Source organism: Jatropha curcas, chromosome 7, assembly GCF_041381405.1.
Source record: "Jatropha curcas cultivar XTBG-Jc1 chromosome 7, XTBG_Jcur_1.0, whole genome shotgun sequence".
NCBI lineage: Eukaryota > Viridiplantae > Streptophyta > Magnoliopsida > Malpighiales > Euphorbiaceae > Jatropha > Jatropha curcas.
Window position 1 is genome coordinate 18,863,300 of NC_143157.1, and position 19,904 is coordinate 18,883,203.

The 19,904-nt window shown below is 33.4% G+C and overlaps 1 protein-coding gene across 1 annotated transcript; it reads left to right on the plus strand.

Annotated features, from left to right (window-relative positions):
* Positions 1–17,167: 17,167 nt before the first annotated feature.
* Positions 17,168–19,796, plus strand: LOC105631124 (putative ribonuclease H protein At1g65750). The gene is made up of 7 exons (XM_089724446.1): positions 17,168–17,468; positions 17,786–17,874; positions 18,344–18,453; positions 18,558–18,692; positions 18,819–19,001; positions 19,113–19,277; positions 19,349–19,796. Exons 1-7 carry the CDS (start codon positions 17,168–17,170, stop codon positions 19,794–19,796), a joined length of 1,431 nt encoding a protein of 476 aa, XP_089580572.1.
* The last annotated feature ends 108 nt before the right edge of the window (positions 19,797–19,904 follow it).

Consider the following 19,904-nt stretch of genomic DNA (forward strand, 5'->3'; position numbering starts at 1 on the left):
GTCGGATGATAAAAGAAAGGACATGGTTTTTTAACTTGGTCATACCGTGGGGATTAAAAACTAAACGTCTGTTCGTCAATACGTGAGATTCAAGCAATTTGAATTTGCCGGTTTGGCAAGAAATTCAACTTTATTTTCTTCCTCTATGATACTATAACCCATAGTAAAATAAACGATTAATTATACTTTTGGTATTTGAACTAGTATTTTTTTTTTTTTTTTTTGATTTCTGAGCAGAAAATATTATTAATTGAGTATTTTTTATTTTGATTTCTCCTGAGGAGATGGACAACCAAAAAATACAGTAAAACTGAATGGGATCCACTTTTACCTAGCTGGAAGCTTAGTTGGATTGACATTTAATACATGCCACCATACCAACATGGCAAATGCTTTGAAATGACCATCCTAACCTCATTTAATTGAATTAAAACCTTAGTTGGACTGACACTTAATACATGCCACCATGCCAACATGGCAAATGCTTTGAAATGAACATTCTAATCTCATTTAATTGAATTCAAAACCTTAAACTTTCTTACTTTTGTCATTCTCATTCTCTAGAATCCTCTACTTCAACTACACAAAAACCATGTCTGCCTCAATCTCCCTTTCTCTTTGTTCATTCACCACTAAAATCACAATCTCTCTTCATTCAACTAAACCCATAAATCAATCCTTCACTATTTTTTCAAAACCCATTTCTTTTCAAAAAAATCCCAACAAAAACACAACCTAAATTTCCTAATCATAGTGGTGGTGCTTTGATATTTTCTATTACAATGCTTGAAGTGATAGATAAGTTAACTTTTTTTTTTTTTTTGGTAATAAAAAGAGGGCAAAAGCTTAAAGAACTAACAACAAAACCTTGGATACATCACCCCGTAGCATCATGTAACAGCCATGATGAGAGACCTGTAGGAGGATCCCTTAAGGCATGAGTACCAATTATCATAATCAGCTGCAATTTTGCTAAGCAAATCAGCACTATAATTGGCTTCCCTGTAGATATGTTTCACATTGCACACCCAATCTGACTGAATCAAGTTTCTAATGGCAATGACTAGTTGAAGTGCAGCTCCCTCAACTTCAACTAGCCCATTAATAAACTGAACCACCACACTGTTATCACACTCCACCTCCAAATTTTTTGCCATGCTCAAGCCTTCCAAGATCAACCAAAGTTCTGCATTGGGTATAGAACACGTCCCTATCTTTAACACAAAGCCTGCAATCCATCTCCACATGTTATCTCTAAAAAGACCTCCTCTACAAGCCATCTGTCCCATAATTGAAGCATCTGTGTTAAGCTTCATAAAAGGGTGATTAGGATGAGATCAAGCAATCCAATTCAAGTGTTTGGCCATATCTCCATGCCCTACTTCTATATTCACCATACTAGCTCTTGTTACCTCCTTAGCAAAGCATGAAATATCTTTGACAATACCTTGAACTGAGATAGATTCATCACAAAAAACCCATTTATTCCTTCGGAACCAAAGTTTCCAACAACATATGCTAAAAATAGTCGACCACTCCACACTAGAAACATGCAGCAGCTTGGATTTGAGGTTCCTACCTAACCATTGTTGGAGGGGAATATCTGGGTTGAAAAACTCTGCCACAGTAGGACTTGAATAGCATACCAAACCAGTTTAACACAACAACAGTCACGAATCATATGCAAGATAGACTTCTTAATACCCAAGCACAACATGCACGAGTCAGTAACCGCCAGATGTCTGTGTTATCATTCCTCATTGGTAAGGATCTTTTGGTGCATCATGAGTCATAAGAAAGTTCTAATATGTTGAGGTCCCTTCCATCTCCACACACCATCCAATTTCGTCTGAGGATTTGCACCGGAGTTACCAACCAACCAGTTGTAAGCTGACCTGATAGAAAACTGACTGGAGCTAGTGAGACGCTAAAAAACTTCATCTTCACCAGGATTATGACCGAAAGTAAAACCATAACAATACAAGTGAGAATCGCAGCAAGCAAAAGGTGTGAGAATCTATCCCAGTCTCAAGTACCACTCTCAAAGATATAATCTACAACATTATCATTTAACAAGTGCATAGGGACCTCACCAGTAGCCACCTCTACCAGAATAATACCCCTATCACCCATCTGTCATACCAAAAATTATTTGCCCTCCCATTGTTGATGGAAAAGCTAGAACACGTCTCTACATGATGCCATGAAACCACGGTGCCTTTCCAAAGAGCAGAAGCATTATTCACTGACTTTCTACTACCAAAGTCTTGAGAAGTAAAATATTTAGAAAATGATACCTTAACCCATAGAGCATCACTGCTTCTCCTGATACCCTAGGCCAACTTCATTATGAAGGCCTCATTAAGCATGTTGAGATCCCGCAAACCCAAACTACCCCTGCTCTTAGGCAAAATAACATTTGACCAAGCCACTAAAGAAATCTTGCTTTGATTATTACAGGACCCCCAAATGAACTTTCTGCAAGTTTTCTCAACCTCATTACACAACTACTTACATGGAGCCTTGCTGTCTGCATGGCATACTAAGGAACAGTAGCAAGAACTGAGCCCACTAAAGTGATCCGCCCAGCCATCGAAAGGTGAGAGACATCCCAATCCAAGAGATTTTTGTAAGCATTCTCCAAAATGTAAGAGTAAGTGGCCATTGACGCTCTACCATGGAGAAGAGGAACTCTTAGATACTTACTAAGATTATTCGTAGCCTTAAATCCCAAGTTCCTATTCAAATGAATCTTGAGATTGCTAGAAACATTTTTTTAAAAATAGACTTGAGTTTTTACAGCGTTCACCTTTTGCCCTGAACGAACACAAATCCTCCAAGACCCCTTTTATGGTGTCAACTTGATCTATAGAAGCCTCAGCAAGTAAAATGAGATCATTGGTAAAAAAAAAGATGGAAAAGCCGAGGACCCCTTCTCAAAAGTTGAATAGGCTTTCATTTACCCTGATCAACCATATTAGAAATACCATGGGACAAGCGTCCCAAACACATCATAAACAGATATGGACTAAGGGGATCCCCTTGTTTTAGTCCTCGCGAAGGATGAAAAGCTTTAGTAGTTTCTCCATTCCATGAAATCTGCATCGAAGAAGAGATACATTTCATAATAGTAGAAATAAAAATTTCAAGGAACCTGATTTCCATCATCGTGTCAAAGACAAAATCCCATCGAATGCGATCATAGGCTTTCTCCAAATCCACCTTAATCGCCATGAGGACCCCCTCCTGTTCTCTTATTCCTCATGGAGTGAATAACTTCCTGTGCAATGGCGATATTATCGGTAATATGCCTACCTGGGATGAAATTAGTCTGAGTAGGCCTGATATCTGAGCAGAACTATCTTGATTATATTGGCTAAAGTCTTTGTGAGGATCTTGTAAAAGACGTTACATAAACAACTAGTTCAGCATGACAGGGTTAGGGACTTTCGGGATAAGAACTAGAAGAGTCAAATTCACCTTATCATCTGAAACCCCATTCTGAAAATATTTTAAGCTTCCTACAAAATAGATTTCCCAACAAGTCTCATTGGTTTTGGAAAAACCCATCATGAAACCCATCCAAACCTGGCGCTTTCAATGGTCTCATTTCAAACAAAGCCTTATGAATTTCTTCAATACTGAAGTTAGACGAAAGCATTTCCATCTCAGTCGCAACACTATAAGGAAAACAATTTTTAAGTGGGTGCCTAGGATGGACGTTCTCCTCCTCCGAATAAAGCTTAGAAAAGAAATCTATGGCCATTTGCTTTAAAATATTCAGATCCTCAATAAAAACACCATCAACATTTTTTAGCGAGCAAATTTTGCTCTTATTCCTTCTTTTGACTGTTTGAAGATGGAAATAAGTAGTATTTCTGTCACCACAGTTGAAACCAAATCATCTCCTCCTTACACATAACCATTTCCAATTTAGACTTTAGACTAGCTTCAAGTTGAGAGAGAGAGGAGTTAGGGTGGTTATTGGGTGCCCTTTGGATCCCTGCAATTCTGGCCATAAGCTTCTTCTTCTACTGGAAAACGTTACCAAACACATTCATGTTCCAGTCCATTAACTTGTCAGTAAACTCTTAAATAGTGTTGGAAAAAGACAGATTAGAATCCTAAGCCCTCCTCATAAACTCTTGAAAATTCTCATGTGTAAGCCATATAGCAAGGAATCTGAAAGGAAACCTCCTAATAGGAGGAAGAGATTTCCCATCAGTCTTAATCAGAATTGGATTATGATTCGAGGCCGAACGAGTTAGATGAATAACTTCATAATTCGGAAAAGTTAGAATCCATTGATCATTGCATAATGCATGATCTAGACGTTCCAACAAACTACCCCCTTTTCATGTAAACCTAGAGCTTTGTAACCCATATCTGTGAGCCATGAATGAGTGAACTAGTGAGCAAAATTTTTATCCACACCAGCTCTCTACCTTGACCCTCCAAATCTCTCCTCCCTGGATAAGATGGCGTTAAAATCTCCTACAAATAACCATGGATTATTGGTAGAAGCAATTAACTTGTTGAGATCTTCCAATAACTTTCTACATTTATTAATTATAGGACTCGCATAAATTGATGTGACTTCCATGAGCACCTTACCTGTCACACTAACACGAAAATGGATCCATTGGGAGCTATTGCCAAGGATATGAACTTGCCAATTGTCATTCCAACAAATCCAGATTCCTCCTGATAATCCATTAGCCTTAACTCTATGGGAAAAATTATACCCAATCTCCTTAATGGTCTTGTCTGCTCTATCTCCACTTACCCATGGTTCCACTAGTACTAGAATGAAAGGCCTGTGAGTTTGTAAAAGGAGCTTGAGAGTTCTTAAGAAAAAAGAGTTTCCCACTCCTTAGCAGTTCCATGACATAATAGACATAATAAAAAGAAAGAGTAGTAACAAACACACCATAAACAAAAAGATCAATGAAGTCATTCTCAATCCTGTAAGTATAGATAACGGGTTTCTTTTTCAAAGAGGACGTCATCATCCTCCTCTTCTTCATCTTTAGTCTGAAAGCTAGAATCTACTTCCCCCATCTCCTCTTCTGACTCATCCGAGCCCTACTGACTAAACTCATCACTAATAATCTTTGAACTATTATGAAAAATTAGGGTGAGTGTGAGTAGAAAGTTCAACAAAGGGATCCCCAGGATCAGGAGGCCTGCCTTTATCAAAAGTAGTGTCCATCTTAGCGATACCGTTCTCAATAACAGGCTGAATAGAAAGAGAACTCTTCTTACCTCTCCCATTCAAATTGGATTCCATGATACAGACTATGGAGTTATTCTTTGGGTCCAATGTAGTAAGAACTGGGACAATATCTACATTGATGACCTGCTTATATTTAAAATACACATCTCAGATTCAAATGATTTATTATATTTTATTTTCTTATATATTTTTTATAAACCTAAATATATTATGGGTAAAACTATTGAACAGAAATGAGAAATTATGTATAAATAGAGAAATAGTTATTCTATATTAGATTTAAACCGCCTAAATGTGGATCATTAGATTTTAAAATACCTAATAATTTACTACTTATAAAACATGCAATTCCTTATTCATGTATTATTTAAATATATTTGGCAAAATACATAAATTGCCCTCTCAACTTAAAAAGAAAAAAGAAAATCTTACGACATCCTCAACTTTGCAGGGACACAATTATGCACGTAAAGTTTAAATTTTTACACCAGTTTATCACCTCTCCACATTGGCAGATGAGAGTGTAGATACAATTGTGAATTGGAGTGTGAAGTTAAAGTACAAATGCCAACATGGAAAATTTTAGTCAATCATGACATCAAACCTTTAAAAAACCTCACTCTTATGTACACAAAATAAAAACTCAAATGTCATTAACACCTTAGAAGTAAAAACCCTATCAGCTTGATATGGTCCCTGCTCCCTCATGCACCACCACCAATTCCCCGTATGGGATCCATCTCCTGCCGACATTCTCATCACCATCGCCACCTCCACCTCCTCTATAGTTACAATTATAGATCCTAAACAACCATCGTCATCACCATCTATCAACATCAAACTTTCACATGCAAACTGGAAGATTTATGCTCAAACAAAATGATATCATATGGGAATATATTTCTTTCAACTCTTTCTACTAATTGTAATCACATATCATTATTTTGTACCCAAAAAACCCACCACAGAACTTGACATATAGAGACCAAAGAAACTCAAAAACTTCAATGGAACAAATGCAAAAACCAACCAAAATATAAAGGTATAATCAATAGCAAGGTCAAAAACACCATAATAAAATCACTCAAAGTCTAAGAATGGGTAGCCTTAAACCCATCTCCTCTTTTAAGAACTCTAAAACCCCAAATTGAATATATTACTATTAGTTGAATAAAGCACCAAGAAAACGAGAAACTTAAAATAATTCTAAATAACTCATAATGAGCAATACAATGCCAATACAAAAATTTTAATAAAAGAGCACAAGCATGACAAACAAAATACTTTCGCGAAATCTAAGATATTTTAGAAATCAAAAGAAAACTAATTAGAGAATCATAATATGTTATCAAGACTTTATCTCTGTTTCTCTACACCACCAAAAATGGCTTCCACAAATAGATCAGTATAGCAAAGATCGTGCTGATTGCTTACTCGAATTCAAAAAGAATGATTATGCCCATACACTCCCTGTTAATCTGCAATCTCAATATGGGTAAAGATGAAGAGTTCTTCCTGTTAATTTCAAATCTAAATATGGTAAAGATGAAGAGTCTTTTTTTAACAAAACGACAGCTTAAAAAAATTTTCTTCAAAATTGCCAATGTGGCAATTAAAATGGGCTCCATTTGTAATTACTTATCCTAGTAAGTGACCGTATAATTCACGTGCTTGACACTGCCCGGAAAGGTGCTAAACTTGTATAAAAATTTGAACTTTAGGTGCATAGTTGATTTCTCGCAAAGATGAGGGTGTCGTAGGTTTTTTTTTTTTTTAAATTTAGGGGGCAATTTGTGTATTTGGCTAAATATATTTATTATTATAATAAAAAACTTGTTCTAGCCATCTAAAAGACATACAAGAAGTTCATCAACAACAAAAATATCAAATATTCTTTTCATAAATAATTAAAATAAATGTTTATTAAATTTTAAAAAGTTATTGAACTGATATTTACCTTCTAAGATGAAATAAAAAAATATATTGTCATTATAAGATCACTATGTAAATAATATTTTAAGTTTATTGTGTTGCTGTTCCTAATATAATCATTTGTAATTTAATTTGTACATACTCCTTCATTATTAGTTATAATATACCCATGACTCAATTTCTTTTCATAAAATTATTTTTTAATTTATGTAATTCTAATTGTTTAATTTGAACTTTATTTGTGATCTATGAAAAACAACTTAAAACCTAATTTTTTGAATTTATCTATTATAAGCTTAACTCTATATAAAAACAAGTTTATCATCTATTAGATTTCAAAACAATAATAGGATTAATCGAACACATCAATAATAATTGCATTATCCGAATACGAATTTAAAATATAATGATTGATAATCGAATTTACAACGCTAACCTTAATTTTTCAAAATTTAATATTTGTGCTTTTTAAACTTTTATTGTAAAATTCATAAAAGCCATAATCAATTGCTTTAAAAATATAACTTCAAAATTTATTTATTAGAATTAATCATAAATTATATAACCCATACCTATACATTTTTTAATATGCATTAAGATCATTTATAGATTTTTATAAAAATAAAAATTTTAAAATGTTATTTATTGTATTTAAAAAAATTTCAAGTATTCCATTATTTATATTAAAATCATATTTTAATCATCCACTTTCACATGCAATTAATTGAAACATCTCATATTAAATTAGTGTTATGCAAAAAAAAAAAAATATATATATATATATATATATATATGATCTTAGAAAAGTTCATTGCATTTTAGGAGGAAAAAAATATTTTCTAAAAGCTTAAAAAAAGAAAATTAAAAAAGAAAAAAAATATATAATCTTATGATTTGCTTAGCAAGTTAGCATGTTCAAATGGCATGCAAATGGAGTTTCTGTATCTATATAGAATTTTTAAATTATGTATTTTAGTAAAAGTCATATATTATATCACTAAAAAAAAAAAAAAAAAGCGTTTTAGCAATCGAAATTAGCAACAGATGATTATTCGTCACCATTAGCGACAAAATAACGACAGATAGCGACCGAATAAAATCATGAATGCTTTAGTGTGTTAATGAAATACCCCGAATTTTTATTTTCGAAACTTTCGAATTTTTATTAAATCAAAAATAAAAAATTTTGGCCATGTGGGCCGCAATTGGAATACAGTCTCAATTTGAGCCTAAAGATGTTCGAATTAGGCCCAAGCCCAAAAACTAATTATCCGAAATGTTCGATCGTGGAATACTAATTCTTAATCGATTATAAATGTATGTACATGTATGTAATTATTTTATATAAATTAATTATCCAAAAATCAAATATTATAATTGTTCATCTTTTATTAATATTGAGTAAATGGAGAAAATATTATGGAACCGAACTAAATAATTAAAATAAATCGAACCGGGCCTGAAAATCAATTTAACCGCACGAAATATTCTAAAAACCGAATGAAAAAACTTGAAAATCGAACAAAAAGAGACAAAATCGCTAAATCGGACCAAACCGGTTCGAATCGAACTGGAATGGCCCAGCCCACTTTCCTTCCTTTCTTTTCTTTTTTTTCTTTCCTTTCTCTCCTTCCTTTCTCTCCTTCTTCTTCCTCGCGCGACAGCCTCTCCTCTCTTGCTCACTACGATCTCCGTCCACCGGCCATGGAAGTCGACACCCAAGCACTCCATCTTGCTTCTCTCGTCGAGATGAACTCTTCTATGGTCTTGGTTCACGTGATAAGGCCTGGAATTAAGAGAGATCGCGATTGGAAGGCTGTCCACTGCGTGATGAAGTTTTCCGGCGAAATCTCATTAATTCCGTCGACTTCTAGTGCTGGGGTTGGTCTCAAACGACTCCTCTCCTACATATGAACCCTTCCCCTCCATTAATTTGTGATGTTGCTTGAGTTTTGATAAACCACCATGGACGGCGGCTTGAAGGTGGCTGTGGATCTAGATCCGGCCAAACGAGGCACTGGCTCAACAAAGTGATAGCAGATTTGGATTCCTCACGAAAATTGGAGTCGGGTGGTGGTGACCTTACAATTTTTTGGGCGGTTTCACTTTTTCGGCCACCGTACACGGCGGCGGCGGCGGCGGTCCGGCGAGGCTCCGGTGAAACTCCTGCGAGGACTCGGATAGGCAGAATGATCCCCTCTTCGCGTGGATCACGAAAATCAAATCCGATTTTTGATCAGTACATTGTAAGGCCTAGTTGCTTGTTTTCGGTATAAATTTCAAAACTTGAAATAATTAATTAATTGACTATAAGATTAATTGGATTAGGGCAAATTGGAAATTTATGAACATCGATTATAGAATCGGACTTCAAGGTAGTTACAGAAAATAAAAATGCTTAAGTTTCAAATTATCAACCTAATTAATCTGTAAATACCGTTAATTATGATTAATTACATTATAAAAGGGAAATTAATAATCATAATACATCGGTGGTATAAGAACCATTCTAGTTATATTAATAAATAGAAACGATTCCTCAAATCATTGGTATAATGAAGATCATGGCTAATGCGTTCGTTTCATTATGGAACATTAATTTACTAACGATACTTATCTGAAAGGTATAAACAAAGAAATAAATAAACAAGAGTAACAAAGTTCTATATAGTTTAATAAATTAAATCCGGCTATAATTATTATCGTTCTGAATATCGTATGAACAATCGTATAGTCATTCTTTATATCATTATCATTATTATTATGATTAGAAATATTAATATTTTGATTAGTATTATCAGAACAAAGGCGATAAATTAGAATAAATTAATAAGAAACCCAGTATATATGTATAAATCAATATATAGTTTAAATTAATAAGTGAATTAAATAACTGATAACCAAAACTAATGAACGAATATTTAATATAATCTTTCGAATTAAAATTCTTACTTAGAATTTTATTGTTTATGTTAAAGGTTTATAAAATTCCGAAATGCGAGGAAAAAGGCTGGAAACATGTGGCTAGAAAGGCAGTCCTTTTAGAGGACAATAAAGAACTGTGAGTAGTGTTAGATAATTCGCCTCATCCGCCTGCATTCATGCATTCACGGCTAAATGTTATCATGCATTATTGCTATATTGTGATGCACTATTTGTTGATATTAAATATTGCTTGATTATCTGTGAATGTGATATTGTTGTGCCTTGTTTGTATGGAATTGGGATGAAGTGGGTCACCATGGGTTTGTGAGACTGTTACTGTTATATGGATCCTGATATTGATAACTGTTAGCCAGGTAAATGGGAGATCGGCGCCCCCGTGTGCACCTACTGTTACCGTTACTATTAACCACAGGTTGAATTCTTTATTTGGGCGCACCGGATAATCTAGGTTTGATCGCAGCCCGTAGGGTGGCCTCCTGTTGTGAGCGTCTGATCTAGATTTGATGGAGACGACTGGGTTGCCTCCTGTTGGTATAAAAAAAAAAAAGAAAAGAAAAGAGAGAATGGAAAAACAATGAGAGGGCTGGTCAAGTGAGGATTAGACCGGTCGGCCAGAATGGGGGATTGGCTCCCTGGTGCACACGTGAGAGGATGGGCCATGTGGGAGGACGGCTCATCGGGGGTTTCAGTGACTCCACTGACTAATTTCCACGTGATGTGATTATATGAAGGTGATAATAATTGCGATTGCTGTTGTATTGTCATTTGTATGACAAACTGCATGATCATAAAATTAATCAGTAACCAAATAAAAATATTTTTAGCATCTGTGTGATTGTGTGGGGTGGGAGGGTTATCTAACCCTACTCATTGAGTTTGGCGCTCACCCCTGCCTACCTATTTTTCCAGGTAATAGAAAGAAAGGAAAGCCCTATAGAGTTGAGACACTTATTACAGAAGACTGTTAAAGATAGAAATAACGATGTAATTATAAAGGTAAAGTTCCACAATTATATTCCAGTTGGGTTGTAAATAAATAATAAAAGTCCATCTTAAATATATGAACTGTATTTTGGATATATATGTGAAATAAGTTAATGGGCCTGAATCCATAATTATGAATAGGATATGAGATTTAATAATTTAGGCTTACTACGGGCCTCAGAGGCCTTAAGCTTACCTGGGCCCTAGTGTCGATCCGGCCCACGGAAATGGGTCGTGACAGTTAACGACCAATTTAGCGACAGCTTGCGACCACTTTAGTGATGGACACAATATCTGTTGCTCTTCTTGCCGCCAAGAATTGGCGCCATAATTAGATACCAAATAGCGATTAATTAGCGATGGCTTTGGTGACTATTTAGCATCCGACTAAGCTTCAGTCGCTGAATGTGGCGCCTAACTTTAAGCGGAAACTATTAGAGACCGAATATCGACATATCTCTAACGACATTGATGACTAAAATTTTAATTTGTGTTAGCAACAAATTAGTGATCAATTTGTTAAATAATGGATTTTTAATGACACAGACAATTAAAATAACGATCGATATGTAGCATTTAGTGATCAATATAGGTGGTTGCTAATTTTTTATGCAATTTAGTCGCCTTCCTCTCGCGCTCTCTTCCTCTGCCCTGCTCTCTGTCTCCCCATTCTTGTTCTCCCTTTACTTTTCCGCGCATGTAGTTTGAGAAGTCGTTAGCGCCGTCGATCTCGCCCTACAAATCAATTCTACAATTTGCTTTTTTTTTTTTTTTTCATTTTCTTTATTTTGTTTCGTCTAGTTAGCCGTATATTGCAAATTTTAGCTTCTTCTTTTTTTTTTTTTTTTTTTTTTTTTTTTTTTTTTTTGCTTTGCAGCATCTTTATATTGATGGGAATTTTTGACTTTGTGAATGGTTTGTGTTGATGTTTTTTCTTTTGTTTTGATTAATCTGTCAGTTATAGATAAATATGGTTTTGATTTTTTTTTTCTTTGTAGTTGCTGTGTAATCTGTGTAAATTAATTGTTTTTGAGTTTATGTTGTTGTTGTTTCTCTTTTTCTTTTCTTTATTTCTGTCAATTAGGGGGCATATTGGTTTAGAATTGTGTTAGATTTTAAAAGAACTATTTAGTTTGACGAAATTGAAGGATTTCCTAAGATTTCCACAGATTCTACTAGAATTCTACATAGAGTTTTATGGAATTTGTGGTACTTTTTTTTATAGATTTTGATTGACTTTGATAGAATCACAATGATTTTTATACATCCAATTAAAATTAATTCCAGGACCTAATTAAACAAATTAACAGGTTTTAGAGTCAAATGAAAAATTGAAAAACAATGAGGGATTAAAAAGCAAAATGCGTCATCTTCTCTAAAATCATTATTTTTTTCGTTAAAAGCTATTGCCACCGATAGTGAAAGCCGTGCAATAGCCATCGCCGGCGGCGGCCATCTCGCTCCCATTGACCGTTATATTAAACGGGTTAGGTAGTAGGTACCTTATTCGTTATTAGTAAAAAATGTATTAAAATAAGTTCAAAATTTGGATAATTAAAGATTCACGGGTACCCTACTCGTTCAAGAGGTACTTTCAACGGGTTTTTGGACGGATATAGGTAGTAAATATTTAAACGGGTTCGAATATGGGTACTTAAATAGGTATTAAATGGGTTTAAAACGGATACAAATAGTAAAATTTTAAATGGATACTTATACAGGTAGTTTAAAATTTGTAGGTATCCGCTCCGCTTTCGTTCTATTAAGGAGTGTATTGAATCAAGAGTCTGTTAAATTTTAAAAAGATTTTTGAAATCTTTGGGTTAGAGGATGGATTTGTGAATGACTCTTTTATTCATACATAACACTCTAAAATCCAACGAAATCAATAATTTTATAGAATCCTTTCGAATCAGCAATCTTTTGTATACCATCAAATTTGTATGGACTTTTGAAAAATCATAATTGAATACCATCAGATTTTTATGGATTTTATAAGGATATGAATTGAATACCACAAAATTTTAATAGACTCTAAAAAAATCTAGATTGAATGCCATTAGAATTTTAAAATCATTTAAAATCATTAGAATTTTTTTTGGGTAATTGTAGTGCAATGTAAGTAATTTTTGCGTTGTAATGTAGTGTATTGTTTGTAATTGTAGTTAATTTGTAAAGTATAAATTAATTTGTAAGTGTAGTTTATGATGTAGCTTATTGCTTTCTTTTCGTAAATTAACTAGAGCCCGCGCAAAAATGATTTATGTTTATAAATTATTAGATTTATTTTTTGCTTTATTCGTTGTTGTTTTATATGAAAATTATAATATTGTTGATTTATTTAAAATAATTATAAACTTCAATTAATCCTATCTAATTTAAAAAAAATATTAATTTCAATATCATAAAAAAATGGATAATCTTAAAAATAGCATTCATTAAAGAAGAAAAGACAAATGAATTTGGAATTAAAAGAACTATAAAGCCCCCGGGCTTGCAAATAAGAATGATCTAATCCTATGTCTCCCCCTAGAAGAACAAAGGCCGATAAACAATAAACAATAAATATTGTTGAGGCTATATATATATATATATATATATTCAATTTCATGGTTTACGGCATGATCCGTTCACATCATGCTTTATTTGAAAGGTGCAGTAAGAGTCTAAAAATTCGTACAATGCAAAACAAATAAAAATAAATAGAGTAATATATATATAAGTTTCGCTCAAAATTATTATTGTATTTTAATTTTGGTAAAGCATTCTCATCCTTCTTGTTATCTTCATAAGAAAGGAGCATATAGAAATTAAGAATCTCTTAAACAGTAAAATGTACAATTTTCATGAAATCTCAGGCAAAAAGAATCTGTATCATGAAAATTTTATTCTAGACTTCCTTTAGAACCCAAAGTGGGAGATAATGTTTTTGTGATGCAAAGTAGTTATGATCTTGATATCCGCAACAAACTCTTTTAACTATATTCTGATGGCTGGCTTCAAGATATTCACGACCATTTCCTTACCATGAGAAGGCAACCTTTGTAAACATGAATATTACCACCTTTGCTTTCCATAATTTCTGGAAAATATAATCCAATAGCAAATAAGGAAAAGAAATAAGAATGTAGCTAGGTGAAAATTAATGATGGAGAAAACAAACCAGACATGAAAAATTAGAAGTGGCCAAATAAAGTTTCTCATAGCTGAATAATCTACATGACGACGATGAGTATTTCTCGCGTAGATATTTCAATATTTTTCATCTGCATAAAAAAAATTAAAAATGAAATTACCAATTAATAATTGAAGGAACCAAAAGCAAACAACAAATCCAATTACCACTTACCTATTGATTGAAAACACCAAAGCTTGTAAAAACACAGTAAAAAAAATCTTAGTCGATTAGATTGATGTATTGAGTAGTTTCATATACTAGGAAGTAGGTTGCATGAACACGGGACACAAGATATAGGAACATACAGATATGACAATTTTTAACAAGTATGATATCCATATGCTTAGGACACACTACACTAAAAGTAATACATTAATATTTCAAAGAAAAAACTATCATTATAATAAATTATAAACATAAAATAAAAAAAAATTGATTTCTTATTTTAATTACACAAAAACAAATTTAAAAAAAATTATTTATTTTTTATTAGTAATAAAAAAAATTTTAGTTGATTAGATTGATGTATTGAGTAGTCTTATATACTAGGAAGTAGATTGCACAAACACGGGACACAAGATATAGGAACTTATGGATAAGATAAATTTTCAAAAGTAGGATATTCATATGCTTAGGATACACTACATTAAATAAGTAATACATTAATATTTCAAATAAATAAACAATCATTTATAATAAATTATAAACATAAAATAAATAAAAAAACTTAATTTCTTATCTCAATGACACAAGAAAAAATTTAAAAAAAAACACTTCATTTTTATTGGTAATAAAAAAAAACATTGGTTGATTAGCTTGATGTATGGAGTAGTCTCATATACCAGAAGGTAGGTTGCACGAATACGGGATACAATATATGGAAAAGTATGGATACAATAATTTTTTAAAAGTAGGATATCAATATGCTTAGGACACACAACATTAAATAAGTAATACATTAATATTTCAAATAAATAAACAATCATTATATTAAATTATAAACATAAAATAAAAAAATTAATTTTTTATTTTAATGACACAAAAATAAATTTTAAAAAAACACTTCATTTTTATTGGTAATAAAAAAAAACCTTAGTTGATTAGATTGATAAATTTTTGAGTAGTCTCATATACCAGGAAGTAGGTTGCACGAACACGAAACACAAGATACAGGAATGTAGGGATATGACAATTTTTAAAAGTAGAATATCCATATGCTTAGGACATATTACACTAAATAAGTAATACATTAATATTTCAAATAAATAAACAATCATTTATAATAAATTATAAACATAAAATTAAAAAAAAAAACTTAATTTCTTATTTCGATGACACAAACATAAATTTTAAAAAATTATTTTTTATTGGTAATAAAAAAAACCTCGGTTGATTAGCCTGGTTTATGGAGTAGTCTCATATACGAGAAGTTAGGTTGCACAAACACAGGACACAAGATAAAAGAACATATATACGGATACGATAATTTTTAAAAGTGGGATATCCATATGCTTAGGACACTACTACATTAAATAAATAATACATTAATATTTGAAATAAATAAATAATCATTTATAATAAATTATAAACATAAAATTAAAAAAAAAACTTAATTTCTTATTTCAATGACAAAAAAATAAATTTAAAAAAATAAATTTTTTATTGGTAATAAAAAAAATCTCAATTGATTAGATTGGTATATGTAGTAGTTTCATATACCAGGAGCTAGATTACAGGACACGCAACACGAGATATAGGAGCGTGCGAATATGACAATTTTTTAAAAAATAGGACATCCAAATGCTTAGGATACACTACGCTAAATAAGTAATACATTAATATTTCAAATAAATAAATAAATAATCATTTATAATAAATCAGAAAAAGAAAAAAAATATTTAATTTCTTATTTCAACGGCACAAAAATAAATTAAAAAAAAAAAACTTCATTTTTTTTATTGGTAATAAAAAAAATCTTTGTTGATTAGCTTGATATATGGAATAGTTTCATATACCAGGAGCTAGGTTGCACGAACATGGGATATGAGATGTGGAAATGTATGAGATACGATAATTTTTAAAAAAGTAGGACATCCCCACGCTTAGAACACACTACACTAAACAAGTAATACATTAATATTTCACTAAATAAATAATTATTTATTAATAAATCATGAACATAAAAAATACTTAATTTCTTATTTCAATGACACAGAAACAAATTTTTAAAAAAAAACCTTCATTTTTTATTGGTACTCATATACCAGGAGCTAGGTTGCACACATATGGGACACGAGATACAGGAATATACGAGATATAATAATTTTTAAAAAAGATAGAACATCCACACGCTTATGATGGACTAAACTAAATAAATAATACATTAATCTTTTAAATAAATAAGCAATCATTTATAATAAATTATAAACATAAAATTAAAAAAAAATTAATTTACTATTCAATGACACAAAAGCAAATTTAAAAAAAAAAACTTTGGAAGATTAGCTTAATGTATGGAGTAGTCTCATATACTATGAGTTACATTGCACAGACACGGTACATGAGATACAAAAACGTACAAGATACAATAATTTTTGAAAAAGTAGGACATCTATACACTTGGAATATACTAAACTGAATAAGTAATATATTAATATTTCAAATAAATAAACAGTCATTTATAATAAATTATAAATATAAAATAAAAAAATACTTAATTTCTTACTTCAATATAATTAATTAAATTCTCAAAATTATTAGTTGAAGCCTTGGGAAGCCCAGGCCCAGACGGGCTCAATACAGGCTTTTTTTAGAAATTTTGGCCCCATATTTCGTCTACTGTCTTTAGGGAGGTGCGCAAAGTTCTTGTAGGAGGTTGTATTGATTCTTTGATGAATGCTACTAGCACTGTTCTGATTCCTAAGTTAGCTAATCTAGTTAATATCTCTCAATTTCGTCCTATAAGCTTATGTTCAGTGGTTTATAAATTGGTTACTAAAGTCATTGTGAATCGTTTCAAGAGTTTTCTTCCCACGGTTATTGGACCTACTCAAACTAGTTTTGTGCCTGGCCGTAAGATTATTGATAATATTATTGTGGCTCAGGAGCTTATCCATTCGATGCGGCGTAAGACAAGGCGGAAGGGTTTCATGGCTATCAAAGTGGATTTAGAAAAAGCTTATGATCATATTCGTTGGTCTTTCCTTAGGGACTCATTAATGGACTTGGGGATTCCTGAAGGCCTTACTAATATTATTATGAATTGTGTCTCTTTGTCCTCTATGCATATTCTCTAGAATGGAGAATGTAAGGAAACCTTTCTTCCTTCTCGTGGGCTGAAGCAAGGGGACTCTTTGTCTCCTTTTCTATTTGTTATTTGCATGGAAAGATTAGCTCATCTTATTTCACTTACTATGGATCAAGGCAAAATGAAAGCCTATTTCTTTGAATAGAGGGTCCTTTGCTTACTCACCTCTTTTTGGCTGATGATTTGTTCTTATTTGCTGAAGTTACTGAGAATCAGGTTGCTAATATCAAGGGCGTGCTTGAGGATTTTTGCGCATGCTCGGGTCAAAGAGTTAATGCTTCTAAAACCACAGTTTATTTTTCCAAAAGTGTTGCTTCACCTATGCATCGTCTCCTATGATCCTCCTTGGGATATAAGGAAGTGATTGACTTTGGTAAGTACTTAGGTATGCCTCTTCTCCATAATCGGGTTACTACAGGCACCTACCAGCATATTCTATACTGTCTCTCATAAGCTTTTTGGTTGCAGTGCTTCTCAGCTTTCGATGGCAGGCCGCATTACCTTAGCTCAATCGGTCATTGCGGCTTTGCCTATATACTTTATGCAGACTACTCAGCTCCCTCTATCTCTTTGTGATAAAATTGAATAAAGCTGTCGGAGTTTTTCTTGGGGCTCCAATAATACTTCTCGCAAGCTTTCTTTAGTTACTTGGCATCAAATCTTGCTTGCTAAGCTTGCGGGTGGGCTGGGTTTTATGAATCTAGCTATGCTTAATCAAGCTTTCTTTATTAAATTGGCTTGGGGTCTTATTTCTGACAAGGATGCTCTTTGGGTTCGGGTTTTTTGTTCGAAATATAAGTTGGATAATTCCTTGGATAGTGCCGCTTTTGATCGCCCCTCGTCTTCTTTTATTTGTAAAGGGATTGGACGGTGGGTAATGGTCAATTTGTTCTGTTTTGGCAAGATTTTTGGTTAGAGGCAGGTCTGAGATTGAACTCTATTGCTCTTTCTGTTGTTTCATGCTCAATGATTAGAGAGACTATCAACAAATATGTAGGCTTTGATGGCAATTGGAATTGGACAATCTTATGCTCTCTTCTGCCTCCTGATATTCTAGCTCGCATTGCTGCCGTTCTGCCTCCTTCGTCGGAGATGGGCCCTGATGAGCCGTATTAGGGTCTTTCTTCCTTAGGGCGCTTTACTATTAAGTCTGCTTATGATTTGTTAGCATCTTCTCCTTCTGTTTCTTCTGACTTTATTTGGAAGCTGGTGTGGAAATGGCCTGGTCCCTAAAGGGTTCGCGTTTTTCTCTGGATTCTTTCTGATGATCGGCTTCTCACTAATCTTGAGCGTCGTCGTAGGCATTTGTCCACTTCCAGCCTTTGTGCCTTGTGTTCCATTACTGAGGAATCCTCCCTTCATGCTGTGAGGGATTGCTTGCATGCTGCTGGAATTTGGCATTGTGTTATACCGCGGCAGTATTGGCCTTCTTTTTTCTAAGAATTTTGGTCTGTGCAAGATTGGGTCAGTTGGAATTTATCTTCTTTGGATTTTAGTGTTATGGACGTTCCTTGGTCAATTCTTTTTAGTATCACTGGCTGGTTGATTTGGAAGAACAGAAATGCCATTATTTTTAGTTCTGCAGGTCGAGATGTTTTTGCTATCCTCTTGAGTGCTAAGAGCTTAGCCTCTTCTTGTGTTACGCTGGACACTAGGCTCTCTTTGGATCAGCCTTCTTTGGCTCGTTGTGACTGGTGGATTAGCCTGTCCCCTCCTTGAGCCTCCTACTTTAAGCTTAACACCGATGGTGCTTTACCTGTGCAAGGGGGTCAGCTTATGGTGGTGGCCTTATTCGTGATTGTTTGGGCCATTGGAAAACAGGTTTTGCTTTTCATATAAGAGTCACGTTTGGGTTGGGGGCCGAACTATGGGCTATTCCTGCAGGTATTAGATTGGCCATTTCTTATGGTTTTTCGCATATTCTCATTGAGAGTGATAATCTTTTGGCTGTCAGTATGGTGTTGGTTTCGGTGGCTGGCGTTGGTTCAGGTCGAGCTTTGGTAAGGAATATCTCTCTCCTGCTTCATAATCATCCGTACTTTAGTATCTCGCATGTGGTTCGTGAGGCTAACTATTGCGCAGACTGGCTTGCCTCGTATGCTTCTTCTTTGTCCTTGGGTTTCCAAGTGCCGGATGATCCTCCTCCAGGTCTTGGTGATTGGCTGGCGTATGATTGTAGAGGCCTAGCCTCTATTCGACGTTGTCCTTGTTAGGTCTCGCTCTTGTTAGCACCAAAAAAAATAATTATAATCAATATTTAATATCATGAAAATAATAATAACCGAGTAATAAAAACGTTCAACGTATATAAAAAAAACTAA